The following is a 17,324-nucleotide window of genomic DNA, read 5'->3' on the forward strand; positions in this document are numbered from 1 at the left end:
GCCAAGCAGTAAAGTTGTTATGGTCATTTAATCAATCATCACATGTATTACAGGCTACCTGGACAGTGCCATCATCTGTGTAACACAAATACTGCACGTTAAAAGACAAACTCATAAAGCTGATCAGCCTTTTCTTTAGCACAATTTATGCAAATGGTACTGTATACTATACAATTTACAGTATATGATTACATTCATGACATACAGTGGCATTTTATACATACATGTTTACATTAAAGCAAGATTAAACTATTTAATACTGTATAATCTAATTAGTGCATTTATTGATTCTTTTACAAGTGCCTGTGGTTGATATCATTCTTTACAAAAACAAGTTTTATTTAATCTTGCAATGGAAACTTCTTCTTGAACCTGGACAATAATTCTTTTAAACTTGAACATTGCAAACTTAAGGTTAACTTTAGGAAATATGATGTGTTACTGATATAGTAGCACCTTCTTATTTTCCTGCATTAAACAGCTTCTTCCTGCCCTCCATACCAGACATGGCCTCCACGTTCTTACGCCAGTCAGTCACTTCTTCCTTCTGCAAAAATAAAAGATAGATTGTGATCTACTTTGTCATGCAGTTTCTTTTTTTGTGGGTGATTGTCTCAGCCACCAGGTTTACCTTTTCTTCCTCTTTCTTCACTGTCTTAAGTTTGGCCTTGAAGTCAGCTTTCATGAGTTTGGAGTTGTCGGAGCATGCACCCAGCATGTCATCTGTAGTTTTCTTCACCCTCTTCAAGTTGGGCCTCTTTGCCCCCTTCAGCCCAATGATCTTCTGAGACAGCATCTGGATCTGTGATACAAACATCACAAATTTTGTTGTATCTGTTACAATGACAATAAAGATATTTTATCACACACGTCAACGTCCTGACAGGTCAGTAAATGTATGATCTTTTATTTGTGACTTCCTGATTTAGTTTGACTGTACCTCTGTGTCATTTTTGACTACCTTAACCTCCATATCATAACGAACTTCATCTACAACATCAATCTTATGATGTAGGTCTTTGCAAAGATTCTGTAAAGAAAAAGTAAACCAACAGTCAAGATGATGTAGAATAATAATGGCTGAATCGGCATGATTTGCTTTGCTAGTACCTGGAGCTCCTCGACTGACAGACCTGACAGCTTTAGTGGAGGGTAGCTCTCATTCACAACTCTCTCCTTCTCGTGTTTCTTCTCTTCACTTTCAGCCACCAGCATAGAAGCTGCCCTCTTCAACAGTTTGGACTGTAAGATAGTAAGGGGATAATAAGCCTCGATAAAAACTAAAGCGGTCTTAAAGCATGTGGCATACCGTTAAATACTGTTCACACATGACCTGAAGGTCTACAAGACCTACCTTTAAATGCAGCCGGCGTGTTGCTGAATATTTTGGCTTTCTCTGAGAGAAAGACAATAATAGTTTATACATTAAATAGAGTAATTAATACAGGCTTTCAAATATATGTTATAGATAGATAGATAGATAGATAGATGGGTAGATAAAATGATTAATTGATTGTGAAAGAAATTGACTCACCGGTCTTTATCAACATGTGACAAGAAAAGTAGAAAAGAGGTATAAAGATGTTATTATTTAATATACAAATGGTGTACATAATTGTGGCTCCATTTGTAGGTTACGACTCACCCCTCAGACATGTCTGCAGCTTATGGTACCTTTGGAGCAGAAACAAAGTTTATTTACTAGTGACCTAGTATAGATAATCATAATGAGTATTATCAAAGTCTCAGTAGTGTTTTCTCCAGATCATGTGAGTGATTAATCCAACTACAGTAGGTCACAATATATTAAATTGTCCTCAGGGGCTCTTATATACATGTCAGTATTCAGCAGAATTCCTCCAGGACCAGACAATCCTTCCTATTATTATAAGAGCTGATGAGGAGCCTGTTGCACGGCTATATTTAGCCACATTGCCTCCGTGCTTTGTTGTGTCCCAGCAGCTGCTGTGGCCTTGATGGTGCCAGCGAAATGTTTGGAAGCCAACAGACAAAAAAAACTGTTCTCAATCTGAATCCTTTAGGAACCACTACACTGCTCATTTTCTATTTTCCTAGATATTATCGCTTTTATCATATCTCCTCCCCTGTCTTCTCACGTTCTTTGGCTTTCTATTTGTAGCATTATACTTTGTGTTTTCAGTTTATTTAAAAACAGCATTAATATTAATAAATAGATGCCACTGCCACAACACAGTAATAAATCCAATTTAGAATAAGCCAGCCTGACAGGGTGCGAAAGTCAAGGTAAACAAGACAAGCAGCAGACAATTCCAGGAAGCCTGCAGCCTTGCCCGTCCACCCAGCAGGTTTCCAGTTTATACGAGTGAGCCATCATCACTTATCACACCAGCTTTTCGGCCACAACGATGGGTCAAGTGTGCTGTTACCATCCACCAACACATTGGCAGGCGGTTCAAGGTTCAGGTTACATTTCTTCACTTTGAGGATCAAGAGATCATCAAGAAGCTTGAGGTGTCGTAGAAGTCAAAGCTGGAAAGCCATGTTTGGAAAGTTACTTTAAGACCTTGACAAAAGTAGCGCCATAGCAGAGATTCCCTCACATAAATACCAGCCACAGTAAATGTGTCAGGGCATGCTCATATGTGGTCTTTATTATTTCCTACCTTAAAGCCGGACTCCACTTTACCTAAACAAACACATGGCTGTAGAGACTTAGATAGCTGGGCTGCTGTAACAGCAAGACAATAAGTTACTCTTGCAATGTCAGGTTAAAGAGCCCTTTTCAGTATCTAGAATAGACACATGATTGACTTTCATTTTCTTGTGATAAATATCATAGGTTGATTATTTGATTTGAAACTTACCTTAAAGGTGAGAGGAAATCAGAGAGGGCAGCGACAGTGGTGAGTCAGGAAAAGAAAAAGCACTTCATGATTATTAGTGAAAGATTTATGTATTCAAAGTCTCATGTGAATGGCTCGCTAAAATAGACTCCCTGTCCACCTGACAATTGCTGCAGTCACAGTGCAACCCTTTTTGATTTGCCCTCAACCCGTGACCCATTTATCTCATGTGATGTGAAGGGCACACCTCACACATCCCTCACCTAACTGGCAGCTGACTTATCCTCGCTGCAGCTATCAGGCGCCCTGAGTGTGTTTGCTTTTGAAGATGTGTCATGGGGTATACTGGCAGAGGCTAACATCAAATACCAATTGCTTGAAATATGCCTTTTAAAGTCAGTTTTTAAAAGTTGACAATTGGAAGTTTATTAAGTTATAATTGCATTTATATGCACTATTTATACACACCTAATACATGGTTTCTAACATTATAACACACTATAAGACATGCATGTCAATCTCTCCTGGTTGAAAGTTGAGGAGAGACTATCAGCATCACTCCTGGCTTTTGTTAGAAATATTAATGAATTGAAAATTCCTAATTGTTTGTATAGTCAACTCACATTTAGCTCTAACACACATAAATACCCCACCAGACATGCCACCAGAGGTCTTTTCACAGTTCCTAGATCCCGAACACAACCAGTGCAACGTACAGTATTGTATCGAGGTATGGTTGTATGGAACTCACTTCCAGCTGAGATTCCTAAAGCGCACAATAAAGCGAGCTTTAAAAAACAAGTAGGCTAAAGCAACATCTAAGGGCCCTACGCCTGTAACCATATTTTGTAACTACATGTTGTACTTTTTATGTATAGGAATATTTTTATGGATACAAAGATGTTGTAAGATTTAACTTTTCTATATTCAGTGCTTATGCATTTAGTTTAATATTTATAAGTATATGAAGAGGAATTTGTATAGTTATTTTTGCAAGAAACAATAATGCTAGTTATATTGTTTTTACTTTTCTATCATGTTGCTGTTTTGTCTGAAAACATCTTATCTGTTGTAATGTTTTATGTTTTGTGTGGACCCCAGGAAGAGTAGCAGATGTTCTGCATCAGCTAATGGGGATCCTAATAAAATCAACTTAAGGTAGTATTATTAACTTGATATAGGCCTACCTGTTAAGGATGCTTCAGCAGTAGGAGTTATATTTGTCGACAAATACAAATACAAAAACACCAAAAATGTGTTATAATGTGTTATAAACCATTTATTAGTTGTTTATCTACTGCTAAATATTCAACACATCACATCACAACTGACTGTACTGAATAAAAGTGTATTTCTATTTTTATATTTGGAACAAGGACCTGGCGACTGAATCACAATTGCCATGACACCACTCTCACACAGAGCACAGATCAAATACAACCTCTGCAGTCTATTCTGGTCAGATTTCAGTGGCACAGGAATTAACACATAACCATGGCCACATTTAGTCCTGTAGTAGACTATAATCCCTGGTAACCAAGCAGTGAATAGCTGAAGGTTCAGAGGTCATAATCCTGGGCCTTCATGTGTTGATCCTCTGGGCCGAGATGTTCTGGTATCTGTATATTTAAACATACAATATGTAACTTTCTGCCACTAGGGGTCTCTCAACCAAAACAATGGATTGTAAACACAGACGTTTTATATGTCAATGCTTGATCCCGACTTGCTCTGACGTCATGCACACGTGGGCAACGATAACCTCACGAGATCAAGACGGCCACAGTTTTTACATAGACTGTATATAGAATGGACCAACAGATCCCGTTGCTCTGGACGGAGACCAGTGAAGGCCATTAGAAGCACTTTTCCGGTGAGCGCTGAGCGTTACTGCGCAGCCTCCAACTGAGAGAGACGACGTAAATGTGACGTGAGCAACGTGTCTGAAAGTTGTAAGTCTTCTGGTAGCTGTGCCAAGAGAAATCTCAATCATTCAGAATATTGCAGAGACGAAGAATATGTAAGGAGATAACATGGACACAGGCTAATTGTTGCTAACTAAAATGCTAGTTAACATTAGTAATTAAACTTAAACAGCTAATGTAAGTCGAAACTGTCTGCGAGCTTCTCCTGTACTATACGGTAATTCCTCTACTATGCGACAGTAAGTCCCGTGGTTATGACAGAATCGTTAGCCTATTTTTACAAAAACGTCTGCTACGGAGCCATAACATGAGCTACAAGGTAATGGAGCCTTTTATACATTGCCGTGTTTCTTTAGAAATAAACAATGGACAAATAAAGTCTTCAAACGCTTCAGATGTAAAGTTATTCGCTGTCGAAGTGACGCCAAAATGAATGGCAGTCAATGGAATGCTAACGGTGGGTGAGTGCTTGTTAGCATCAAAATGGCGCCATAGAAGATACGCGTTGTGAGGAGAAGCTTACCCCCTTGAGTTTTTAGATCCAGGCGCCGCAGTTGCTCTCCACCGACTGCAAGAGCCAGGCGGACCCAGGGCATGCTGGGAAACGCCGGCCTCTCAGCTGATCTAACAGTTGATTGGTTCAGAATTGACTCAACATGATGACGTTTCATATAAACTTTGTATTGATTTTGATTTGGAGGGATTCAACTGCTATTCGTCTGATTTAAATATTCTGATTTAAATATTCTGTACAAACCACATGTTGTGTGACTGATAGTTATGTTTAGAAGTCAGATAGACTAAACCTGTTCAGATTACAGATCATCTACAGTGTGTTGTTAATTAAAATCAGCAACAGATCGCATGTAGAGCATTTTAACAGCTACTCTGTCATAATTAAACCAAATGGAGACTAGGAGCTGATATATGGGTCTGATAACATTTTATTAAATCGGACCACAGTGTTTCTGTCACTTCCTGTTCAGCCTGAAGGCTGCTGAAATCGGCTGAAACTGTCCGACTTGACAGCAGATTTTTGTCACCGCCCCCTGCTGCTGCTGCCTGCTCTCGCAGTGTTGCCAACTTAGCGACTTTGTCGCTAGATTTAGCGACTTTTCAGACCCCCTTAGCGACTTTTTTTCAAAAAAGCGACTAGCGACAAATCTGGCGACTTTCTGTAGAAAAGTCGTCAGTATTGTCCAGCGACCAACCTTCTTTGAGAATTCTTTATCGATCTTTTTCCCTCCCTTTGTAGAATTTCATTTTTTACTTCAAAGATCGGCTACCTAAGGAATAATTTATAAGGTAAAATAAATTCCTGTATTGATTTTGTGATTATTTGGCTAAAGAGTTCTATTTCTTTCTATCTACCTTGCTGACACAACCACTAAGCTTTATACAAATTATTGCGTAATGACGTCAAAAATATGCAAATGAGCGTATGACATCATATAGTGACTTTTAGTGACTTTTGGAGCTGGTGCTAGCTACTTTCATTGGAAAAGAGTTGGCAACACTGTGCTCTCGTCCACTTTACAGGCGAGGCGCAGTCTCTCATCTCGAACGAGCCTACTATCATTGATTAGAATGCATCTGTTCACGTACGAGTTTACCCATTCAAGTTTATTTATGTTACGTTTAGTAACGTTTATTCATGTCATGCTAATAAAATAGCTGCAGTTTCCCCAACATAATTACGTTTTTCTTGATTCAATCTGTATTGGTAGCTAACTGACCAGTTAGCTAGTGAGCCAGCAAGCTAACATTAGCGGCTAACGTTAGCAGGTTGAAACCACACTATCACAGTATATTTCACATGCCAATGTCACCTTTTGGATATTACTGGGCGGACGGGGTTTGTTGTAACGCTAGCTAGCTACTCAACGAGGCTGAGAGACGGGTGTGGTGGGGATTGCAGGGGGAATCTCCAGGACGGCGAGAACATCTCCCAGCTGCCCGATCTCCCCCTTCACTTTTCTGTAATCTTTACTATTCGTTTTGGTGCTTAACCCACCTTTTGTTGGGTAATTTAGCTAGCTAACTGTAAAGACAGCTAAACGCGAAGGGGGGAGAAATTTGGCAGGGAGGAGATTTTCAGTACAAACACCGGTAACGCTAACTAGGCCTGGCAAACTCGATTCCTTTTAAGGATTCGGGTTATTCTGAGTCACTCACTAAACTGATCCAGGTTGTGCGAGTCACTTGAGTCAGTATTGTATGCTACATCCAAGGCAAGCTTTTGATTTGGATAAAATGCCATGTTTTTATTTAGAATCTTTCAATTTTATTTGGAAAACGTTATATCCATAAATGTAAATGGTCTGAAAGAAAACCGAATATTCATTTAAAAATGACAACTTTAATAGGACTGACAAATAAGAAAGCCATTCAGACTCTGAACATTCACAATGACTTACAACCTCTTTAATGTAAATTCCACGCGCCCCTTTTTCATGTATGTATGTATGCATTTAATGTTTTCAATGTGTATGTGTATCTGTACTTGAATAATAAAGTTTTTTGAAGACAAAAAAAAACGAGGCGAGGTGAGCTTACGGACTGTCTGCTCGCCCTAATTGCATTTTAATATACTACATTTATACACCAAACCTACAGTAGGCCTAGCTAGGCTACGTGCAGAACATTGTATGTTATTTCAGAAGTGAAAGAATGGCTTTTGTTGTTGATTTGCTTTACCCTGAGCTCGAGGAGAGACCTCAGTCGCTCGCTATGCTCGCTCGTCTGAATCAGATTCACTCATAACAACGTAGCCGGCTGATTCGGCTGATTCGCGGGATTGACTGACTACCGCAAGAACTCACGAGTCATCGAGGACTCGTGAGTTGTCGGCAACTCATGAGTTGTCTGCGAGCCGAGGCGAGCTTGTAATGTTTCGGACTGTCTGCTCGACCTAATTGCATTTAACATACTACATTTGTACACCAAAACCTACAGTAGGCCTAGCTAGGCTACGTGCAGAACATTCTATGTTATTTCAGAAGTGAAAGAATGGCTTTTGTTGTGGATTTGCTTTACCCTGAGCTCAAGGAGAGACTTCACTCGCTCGTTTGAATCAGATCCACTCATATAACCGACTGATTCGCGCGAGAACTCATGAATCACCTGACAACTCATGAATCACCGACAACTCACGAGCCCTCTTTGACTTGAGTTCTCGAGTGAATCCCATGGTCTGCGAGCTTCTAGCTCTGAGTCTGCGGGTCGGGACTGTCTCTCTGTTCACTCAGGCGCTTGAGTTGACTTGTGGAGTTGCTGTTGCCTACGAAATTGTAAGTAATAAAGCTTTTTGCAGCTAAGATGGCTAGCATAGTAGAAGCTAATGTTGCAAGAGGTTTGTGTGTGGCGCTGTTATCATTTTAGATTGAATTGTAGTAGGACTCAACTGAACCGGGTTAATAATAATAGAGACTCGCGATTCGTGAGTCAATTTAAAGACTCGGGTTAAAGATCCGAGTGAATCACGATTTGAACAGGTCTAGCACTAACAGAGACGTAGCTAGCTAGCTAACATTATGGATGGCCGATGTTGTGACTAGGATGCCTGGGTCTGATATTCTCTGTTTCCCAGCGCCTCATTAAACTGCCGTTAGCTTCGTAAGCACCCGGCACCAGCTGGGGCTAACGGTAACTAGCTAGCTATTGCTACATGTCCCAGCTGTGTTGTCAGCTATCATCCCGAATGAAGTCTCTTGAGTGAGGCAGGCAGACCGGAGTGTGCTAGCTGGCTAAATTAGCAATAGATTAATCGTCTACCTATAGAGCTAACGTTAACGTTACTAGTGAACTCATTCATAGGTTAGCGCAGTGCTGCTTTTATCCATGGTCAAAACAATCATACTACTAATAACTTTATGAGCGTGTTGAACGATCTTGTAACCCTATAATGTTATCCACCAAGCATTAGCTAGCATTAATGTTAGCTACTTGTCAACCAGCACCTACATTGTAGTAACATTAAGCTGGATTAATATTGATATGTATCAATAAATAAGGTTTCTGCTGTATTACTGTGTTGCAAAGTGGCATGTAATTAATCACAAAATTATGCCTTTTGGCAGAAAAAGCAGTGTTACCAGTATTTTCTTTCTGTGATTTACAATTACTCTCGAACGTAGCATCTGGGTGCCGTGTTTTGACCATTGACATATATATAATGGACCAACAGATCCCGTTGCTCTGGACGGAGACCAGTGAAGGCCATTAGAAGCACTTTTCCGGTGATGGCTGAGCGTTACTGCGCAGCCTCCAACTGAGAGAGACGATGTAAATGTGCCGTGAGCAACCTGTCTGAAAGTTGTAAGTCTTCTGGTAGCTGTGCCAAGAGAAATCTCAATCATTCCCAATCTTGCAGAGACGGAGAGCGTAGGTATATGTAAGGAGATAACATAGGCACAGGCTAATTACTGCTAACTAAAATGCTAGTTAACATTAGTAATTACACTTAAACAGCTAATGTGAGACGAAACTGCCTGCGCACTTCATAATCATATATCATATCATATATCACATCATATTCATAACATAAAGATAATGACAAAAAGAAAGCAAAGGAACAGGAGTCATACAAGGCTGTCACTTTTGACCTGGAGCAAGTGTTAACCACCCCCTGGAGCAACGTTAGTAGCCTGTTCTACTCACACAAGTTAGGTACTTACAACCTCACTGTATATGAAATGGACAGTAAAGATGTTGAGTGTTACATGTGGCATGAGGGGGAAGGCGGCCGAGGATCATCAGAGATCAGCACTTGTGTTTACTCGTACCTTTCACAACTTAATCCTGAAGTCAAACATGCAGCTCTTTATTCAGATACATGTGGTGGACAGAATAGAAATGCTGCCTTTAGCACAATGTGCCTGCATGCAGTAAGCACATTGCCCCTCTCCACTATTGACCATAAGTACATGGAGTCTGGTCACAGCCAGATGGAGTGTGACAGCGTGCATGCTGCAGTGGAAACTGCGAGGAGAAAGGTTCCAGTCTACTCCTGTGTTGGCTACTACACCCTTGTGAGAGTGGCAAGAAAGAACAAACCATACACCGTACATGAACTTGGTCACAAGGACTTCCTGGACTTCAAGTCTTTCTCCAATCAAATACTCAAAAACAAAACCAAAGATGAGGAGGGAAAATCAGTGCATTGGCAGAAGATTAAATGGTTTCGCTACACAAAAGAAGAACCCAGAACAATCTTCTTCAAGTATGATTTCACCGACCCAACCTTCCATGAACTGAAGGTGGCAAAGCAGGCAACCAGAAGCACCCATTCCGTGTCCAAACCAAGTTCAATGTATGAAAACCCTCCTGGGATCAGTGCATTAAAGAAGAAAGATCTACTCACCCTGTGCAGCAATGGGAGTATTCCTCACATATGCAGAGTTCTACAATGCTCTGACAGTGGACAGTGAGTAGAACTAAACAAACTAGTGAACAGAAAAGCAAATAAGACGCGACATGATTCTTTGGACGTGGTCAATGAATAGACTCACAGAGTAATTGAAATGGTTGAACAAAAAAGAAAAGTGAAATGAGTAAAAAGAACACGAGAGAATTGTATAGAGTATTTGAAGAAAAATTAATGAATGTAATGAAATAAATTGAACAACTCATGAATTGCCAATCAAAAGTGTGTTTAGCAAATTCAGTGACTTTTATTAGAGTCTGTACTGTTCAGCAGATGCCCAGAATGGAAAAGTAAAATGAGAAAAAAAAATTAATGAATGAGTTAAATGAAAATTAATTACTTGTTCAAGTGTTATTTAAGTGTTAATTATTCAATCAATTCCCCTTTTGACCAATTATTTTCTGCATTGTTCAGCAGATATGGCCATGTTCATAGAAGACTTGGAAATGTTTGGTGCCAAAAAGGCGTATCTGACATTTTTGCCATATTTTTTTGATTTTAAAATGTTTTAGAACATGTTCATTGTGTTAATATGCCATAAGTTTATTACTTAAATACTCATTCATGTAAGTATGCCTGTGGTTGCAATGTTTGAGGTTAATAATACAGGTGATTGAAGTGTGGTCAAAATTTTGTTTTGTCTCTCCTGTAAAGTTTGTCAAAAGCCACTTACGCCCCTCTGGCTCCAAGCCCTATGGTCGTTTTAGACATTTTAATGCAGAAAAGTTACATATTGTACTTTTAAGTGATGTTTCCTGGGGGTTAAGTGAGGTCAGGCTGGATGTTAAAAGGTGTCCTGGTGGTCTCTGGAAGTTTACAGTAAAGACTAAAGCCCAATCGCTGGAATGAGCTGGAAGAGATTGCAACTATGCAAAGGTACTCAGAAGGCTGCTTTCTAAAACAAATTACTTTATACTTTATTACTTTATATGTGTTTGTATCTAATTTTTTCTATCTTAAGGAAAAACATGACATCACAGAACCATCTGCCAAAGGAAGGGGGTTTATCATTCTTCCAATTTAAAAGAATGAGTTAAACTGTTTCAGGTTTAACTGAAAGAATCAGTTAAACTATATACTATAAAAGTATACTTCAAATATTGAGGACCAGAAAGCTGTTAAACTAGGACATGACCAAAATGCGTGGAACAGAGTGGCAGGTGCCTGCTTACATCTGTCACAAATAGGGTCGACCCCTGGAAATATTTTAGATAGTTTAACCTTGGACATATGAAGCCTATGTACAATCTTAAACTGAATGAGACTATGCCTCGCACAAATGGAGGAATGAATGAATTCACCAAAGTGCAATTTAAACTTTGTGAACAGGAAATGCAGGCCTACCTCTTGTAAATGTGGTCACTGCTGCCCTCTAGTGTGTAGAACTCTCTACAAAATGTCAGATTACCGTAAGAGAGCAATATTTTCAGCTCATACAATGTTCTGCAAGAGAAAGGAAACTGCAAACCACATTTGATAAGAGCATCCTTCCTAAGTATTCAGATGACAGCGTCTGATGAACATGAAAAAAATCATATGTTGAGTTTAGATCACAGTGAGCCTTCTCTGTGTTTGTTCAAGCAAACTATTCAACCATCTTTCTAAATGGAGTTGATTATTGTTCTCATTTACTTGATAGGTTTTAATTCTTTTCCACCTGTGTTGTGTAGCTACACCAGAATGATCCACGTTCCTTTTTTCTGTTTTTTTTTGCCTGCTGGAGTGTCATCTACTCTTAGGATTCTGGACAAGCGCCCGGACTGCAACCAACAGGTGAGGATTCAATCAATTAAAAATAAATACAAGCAATCCTATGAAAGAAACGGAGGGAAACTTGCAGTCCTAGATTCATCAAGTCAAACTTATCTTGTGTTTTTCCAGGGTCTTGACAACTGCAAAATTAGTAAGTATCTTATTTGCCAAATCAGTAGAATAAAGTTCAAATATTCTCTAATCTACTTACATATAGAAAAGACATCAACCAATATGTTGAGGGTGGCAATAGTTTGTGCAAATAGTTAAAATCTTTCCATTTTAATTCCAAAACTATAGATTTGGTGTTAATCAAAGCATGGTGAAATGATTTGTGCAAAAAAATAACATTTTAATTTGGCATTCATGTGATTCATATGTTTCCACACATAACTACACATACATTGAATATATTCTCAACATTATAATATATATACACCATTCCCTAAATGTCAGATAACTGCTCAGACAAGCGCATGGTTGCACCTAGAATTCATGCTCCTAAAGGCCCAGAATGGGATGGTGAGCATGTGGGAGTCTGGATGGACAAACACGGGCCTGTTTCTGTTATGAATGTGACGTGGAAAATATATTCTGATGGTAAGTAATGCTAAAATTATTTATTTTAAAAGTATAGTATTGTTTATTGTAGCTCACATTTTAAAATGCATCAAATGCAAGTTGTAAACTTGATCTTTAATCGAAGGTGAATTGAAAATCAGACATTAGAGATATATCAAATATACATTCTCTTCTATTTACAGCAAGTGTAACAGCCCTTTGTGGATCAGAAATAAATATTCTGGATGAAAGTACAAATCAAAGTATATGTGTGCAGTATTCTTACAAACTCAGCAAACAGCAGAATCCAAACTATTGTATGGTAAGATTGTGACACCCTTGTTTATTTATCCATTGATATAACTGGGAAAGCAGTATAGACATTACAGACATGTTTTTCTTCATCAGTGGACATTTTCCTTGGATGGAGTCGTGGTAGAGCCTGGGCATACATATATGGTGTCACTTTTAAATCTGCCAGAACCTGATATTGGGGACTACAGGTTTAGAAAGCAAATCACCATCCCAGGTAAGTTACCTCCAGATCCCTGAAATCTGCATGAAAAAGCAGGGAGGCATTTATTATGAATTATGTAAGTTTGCTGTACAAACAAGGTTATAGGGTATATTGATTCTGTGTTGTTGTGTAACTACAATGTGGGCTTCTGACAGATGTCTCGGGTATCACAGTTAAAATAAACAATGTGAAAAGATTTGTGGTCTTGTATCAGGAAGTAGTAATAACATAAACCGTCCCAAAAAGGAATCCTTTTAATACATATTGTGACAATGGCGCTTACCAAAACTATCATTTTTCTTTCACATTTATCACACTTAGTCAAATGTAAAAAATATATATATATTTTTTGCTTCTGAAGAGCTTCTTCAGAGGTATGTCTTGTCAGAGTGGGGCTGGGCAAAATAACGGTATCAAAATGTCAATTGTATATTTTTTTTCTACATCATTTCTATCGCAATGTTGAAAAACCAGTGGCCAAACTGTTACGGCAATATTTACATCATTTGCATGATGCACATGGGAGCAAAGCTTAAGTGAACCATAGAGCTGCTGTTTTGCTAACATGGTGTACACACAATATACAATACAATAGACTTTACGATGTCGTTGTTTCATGTAAACTATTTATTTATTGAATTGTCAGAAAACATGTTACAGTATATCGTTTTGAGATATGAAATGACTTATATCGGGATAGAAGATATTGGCCATATCACCCAGCCCTAGTTCATAATGATTACCACAATTCACTGAGTGATTTGATACATCACATGTCATTTAGCTGACGCTTTTATCCAAAGCGACTTACAATTGCTATATATCAGAGGTCGCACACCTCGGGAGCAACTAGGGGTTAAGTGTCTTGCTTAGGGACACATTGGTTGATGTATTGCAGTGGGAATCGAACCCGGATCTCTTACACCGAAGGCATGTGTCATATCCACTGCATCACCACCACCCTTCTCGTAACACATCTTCAAAATACTTCTCGTAAATCCAATACAAAACCATCTTCAAAATGCTCTAATCATAATATTTACTGTCATGGCCAGGGTGCGGGGACAAGGAAATCGAAAAGGCCCAAATATGTATGGAAAATGGTAAATATTATTTATTTATATATTTATTATAATATAAATATTTTGTAAGTGCTCCAGGACCATCCAAGCATTGTGCTCTGCATGTTTTGTTATTTCAGGAAGTCTATGGGATCCTCACATGACCACTGCTGTGACTCTTAATAAGGAACATAAAAGGTTTTCCATTGTTGTGGGTTTTGAGGCAGCACCATATTCTGAGAGATACCAAGTCTCCATCCAGAGTCATGGCTTCTATTACTCAACCAATGTCTCGAAGGTAATTACACTGACTACAACTACAACTCACTTATATTATCAATGATGACAAGAGATGTGTTGTGGGACTTCCATTGTATGATTTACAGCTTGTTTAGGATTAAATATTGAAGAGTGTGCACACATATCATTGGCATACCTTCCTCCATAGGAAAACAGATCATCACTGAATGTGACATTTGAGTTTGGTTGGTGGCCGCTCTCACAATGTGAAATGTTTTTAATGGTGAGTTCAATTTTTATATTTAATATCCCATCCCTGACAGTTGATAAAGTGATCTTACGTGTAGAGATATAACATCAGCTCACCTTACTCTGCTTGTCTTTAAGATTCAGCCATTCTTTATTCGATGCAAGAATGACTGTGAGCACAAAAATAAAACAATCGATTTATGCCCAGGTAAGTACGATTTATGACATAAATACAGTATAATGTATTTCCAACGGCCATATGGTGCAGAGCATAAATCAGTGGTTCCCATCCTTTTTGGCTTGTGACCCCTTAAAATAAAGCAGGACTCACTTGCTGTCCTTTGTTGAAGGTGTCAGAAGCCTTTCAGTTTTGACCTCTAAACTTCTCAGATTGTCTTATTTGAATAAATGTTTGAGATCCAAAGAGGTAAAATAATCCCATAGTTTACAAAGAAGCAAAGATTAGACAAAATACTAAAAGAAGGTTATTTTTTTGTTCTTTTCTATCCCTTTAAACATTTCGCAAGCCCTTCAGATTTATCTTGTGACCCACTGGAAGGGGTCCTGGCGCCCAGGTTGGGAATCACTGGCGTAATATTATTTGAATTTCTTTTTTGTATTTGTAGAGGTATTTAGCTAAATATATGTATTTGTTGTTTGTTTTTTAGATTATCCACCACGGACTTTCATTATAAAAGCAACTGTGGGGCTGCTTGTCATTGGTGGTTGTCTTGCTTGTTTACTGTGGAGTGCCTCTCAGAAAGGTTTGCCTTCTTGTAAATGCACAGTATTGAATAGAAAATGCAGCTTGAATTGATAATTAATCAACAGACTTCACTCTTCTCATAGATCCTGTGAACACAGCGTCATCTGCTGCCAAACAACTACCAGAAGGTTTTCAAGTTCAAGAGAGAAAAAGAGTCCTTGTCATCTACTCCCTCGATCACCCTTTATACAAAACCATTGTCCTGAAGCTGTGTGCCTTCCTGGTGACCAAATGTGGTACTGAAGTGGTCCTGGATCTGTTTGACTCCACAAGACTAGGAGTGTTGGGAAGCATCCAGTGGTTGGACTGGCACAGAGAACAAATAGAAAGCTCTTCAGATAAGATACTTATTCTCTGCTCACGAGGAGTGCAAGCCAAATGGAGAGCCATGTGTGGTGACAAACAGGTTTTTCTGAGAGAGGACGCCCGTTCACCTGTAGGTGACATGCTCAGTCCAGCCCTTTTCCTCATGATTCCCCATTTTATCCGATCTGCGTCATTTGAAAAGTACATAGTGGCTTACTTTGGTGATGTTTGTTCTGAAGAAGATGTTCCTTCACCTTTCAACATTACAGTAAGATACAAGCTGATGAAACAGTTCGAGGAGCTCTTTTTCAGAATCTTGGACACTGAGAAGCACGAGCCCGGCAAAGTAAATCACATTGAAGGGCTTTCAGAGAACGAGTACCATCATTGTCCCTCAGGCAGAGCCCTGCGGGATGCCATAGAGGCTTTTCATGCACACCAGCTGGAGAATCCACAGTGGTTTGAAGATGAATTACTGGAAAGCTCAAAGACCTCAGCTGAAATCTGTTACGATGCAGAAACCACAACGCTCATTACATATTCTTTAACCGACTCGACCCAAGTCATGTAAAGACACAAAGAAGTGATTTCAATGCAGACAAAACAGGACTTTACATGGCTGAAGAGTTTTTAAATGTGCACCTCAGTTGAGTTCAACCCTCTTGTTGCAGAGAACATGCAGCCAGCTTGATATGATTGCATTTTTGAGACATCAATGGAGCTCCTCCCAACACTTTGATGAAACTTTCAAAAGCAGTCCATCAGTTATTCAATTTGATGTGACTCATGTTCTACAATCGTAGGAGCAACAGAAATCTGCTGAGAGAAATAACCAGTGGATACAAACAGATATTAAACTCATATTGGAGCAAATATTCAGCAGATATGTGGACAATGAATGTAGAAGAATTGGATGAATCTGTGTAACTTTTCTCCAACCAGTTACCAGATGTGAATAAAAAAGAAAATATGTGGAGGTTTTGTGCAAATTTATCATGGTGGTTTTTTATATTATTTCATTTATTTTACCATGTATCTGCTTGTCTTCATATCAGTTCTGCAGTATTTTTGCGTATTGCGTTAGTGTTAAATATCTCTTGCTTTCACTCAGCCAAATGCAGAGTAGTTTAGACCACAGGGATCTGTGGTTGATGCTTTTGGTCTGTGTAAACAGACTTTGGGTCAAAGTTCAGCCTTCTGGGCAAAGTTTCTAGCATTTTGTTGCACTGGAGAAGGTAAGCAGTAAACCATGTTTGTGGGACGCTGTTTTGTATGATAATGAGCTGATTGAATTGGACTTTAATATTGCAAAGCATTGGCGTTTTTGATTAAACAATTGTACCACAGGTAGATGGTCTCCCTCCTACTGCAAATATAGAGCTTGTGAGTAGAAATGAATGTTTGTTGTCAACTCCTTTAGACTGATGAAGCTTTTCAGATATTTTCATTGTGATTTGAATAGTTTGTTGACGTGTCTCTGATCCTCTCAGTGTCATTGATGAGATATTAGATTAAATACAGTGTTAAATTTCAATAAACAAAATCAGTTGTAAAGTATTGACTTAAGTTTTTTTTTGTCTCAGATAAGTTACTGACAATGTAGTACATTTCAGCTAACAATCTTTAGTGCAGAAATCACTAGATATATAGACTATGTATAAAGAATGGACACAGCATCGGTGATGTCACCCATTGGT

At 38.8% G+C, this 17,324-nt stretch overlaps 2 protein-coding genes across 3 annotated transcripts; one reads left to right on the plus strand and one right to left on the minus strand.

Moving 5' to 3' along the window:
* Positions 1-9: 9 nt before the first annotated feature.
* On the minus strand, positions 10-3,058 carry LOC116038624 (troponin I, slow skeletal muscle-like). 2 transcript variants are annotated; one of them, XM_031283156.2, is made up of 10 exons: positions 2,847-3,042; positions 2,646-2,710; positions 1,646-1,674; positions 1,535-1,538; positions 1,355-1,396; positions 1,111-1,242; positions 941-1,030; positions 632-802; positions 457-547; positions 10-385 (listed from the first exon to the last, which is right to left on the minus strand). In XM_031283156.2, the coding sequence occupies exons 3-9, from the start codon at positions 1,654-1,656 to the stop codon at positions 461-463; spliced, it is 537 nt and encodes a 178-aa protein (XP_031139016.1). In that variant the 5' UTR covers positions 1,657-1,674; positions 2,646-2,710; positions 2,847-3,042; the 3' UTR covers positions 10-385; positions 457-460. The 2 variants fall into 2 exon arrangements, with proteins under 2 accessions (XP_031139016.1, XP_031139015.1); XM_031283155.2 differs by lacking the exon at positions 2,646-2,710 and having other exon boundaries at positions 2,847-3,058.
* Positions 3,059-11,659: 8,601 nt separating this feature from the next.
* LOC116038696 (interleukin-17 receptor A) lies at positions 11,660-17,186 on the plus strand. The gene is given in 13 exon segments (XM_031283279.2): positions 11,660-11,948; positions 12,057-12,078; positions 12,384-12,527; positions 12,692-12,810; positions 12,897-13,017; positions 14,061-14,108; positions 14,207-14,364; positions 14,515-14,589; positions 14,694-14,763; positions 15,224-15,319; positions 15,405-16,184; positions 16,187-16,260; positions 16,262-17,186. Coding segments are annotated over 13 exon segments (1,932 nt in total). The 5' UTR covers positions 11,660-11,780; the 3' UTR covers positions 16,319-17,186.
* Positions 17,187-17,324: the final 138 nt, after the last annotated feature.

Source organism: Sander lucioperca, chromosome 7 (assembly GCF_008315115.2).
Source record: "Sander lucioperca isolate FBNREF2018 chromosome 7, SLUC_FBN_1.2, whole genome shotgun sequence".
Classification (NCBI taxonomy): Eukaryota; Metazoa; Chordata; class Actinopteri; order Perciformes; family Percidae; genus Sander; species Sander lucioperca.

Excerpts from the sequence above, each read along its gene's own strand:
- LOC116038624 (XM_031283155.2), bottom strand. Across the intron at positions 1,243-1,354 it reads CACGCCGGCTGCATTTAAAG|TCCAAACTGTTGAAGAGGGC; the intron begins GTAGGTCTTGTA and ends ACTATCTTACAG. Across the intron at positions 803-940 it reads TAGTCAAAAATGACACAGAG|ATCCAGATGCTGTCTCAGAA; the intron begins GTACAGTCAAAC and ends TTTGTATCACAG.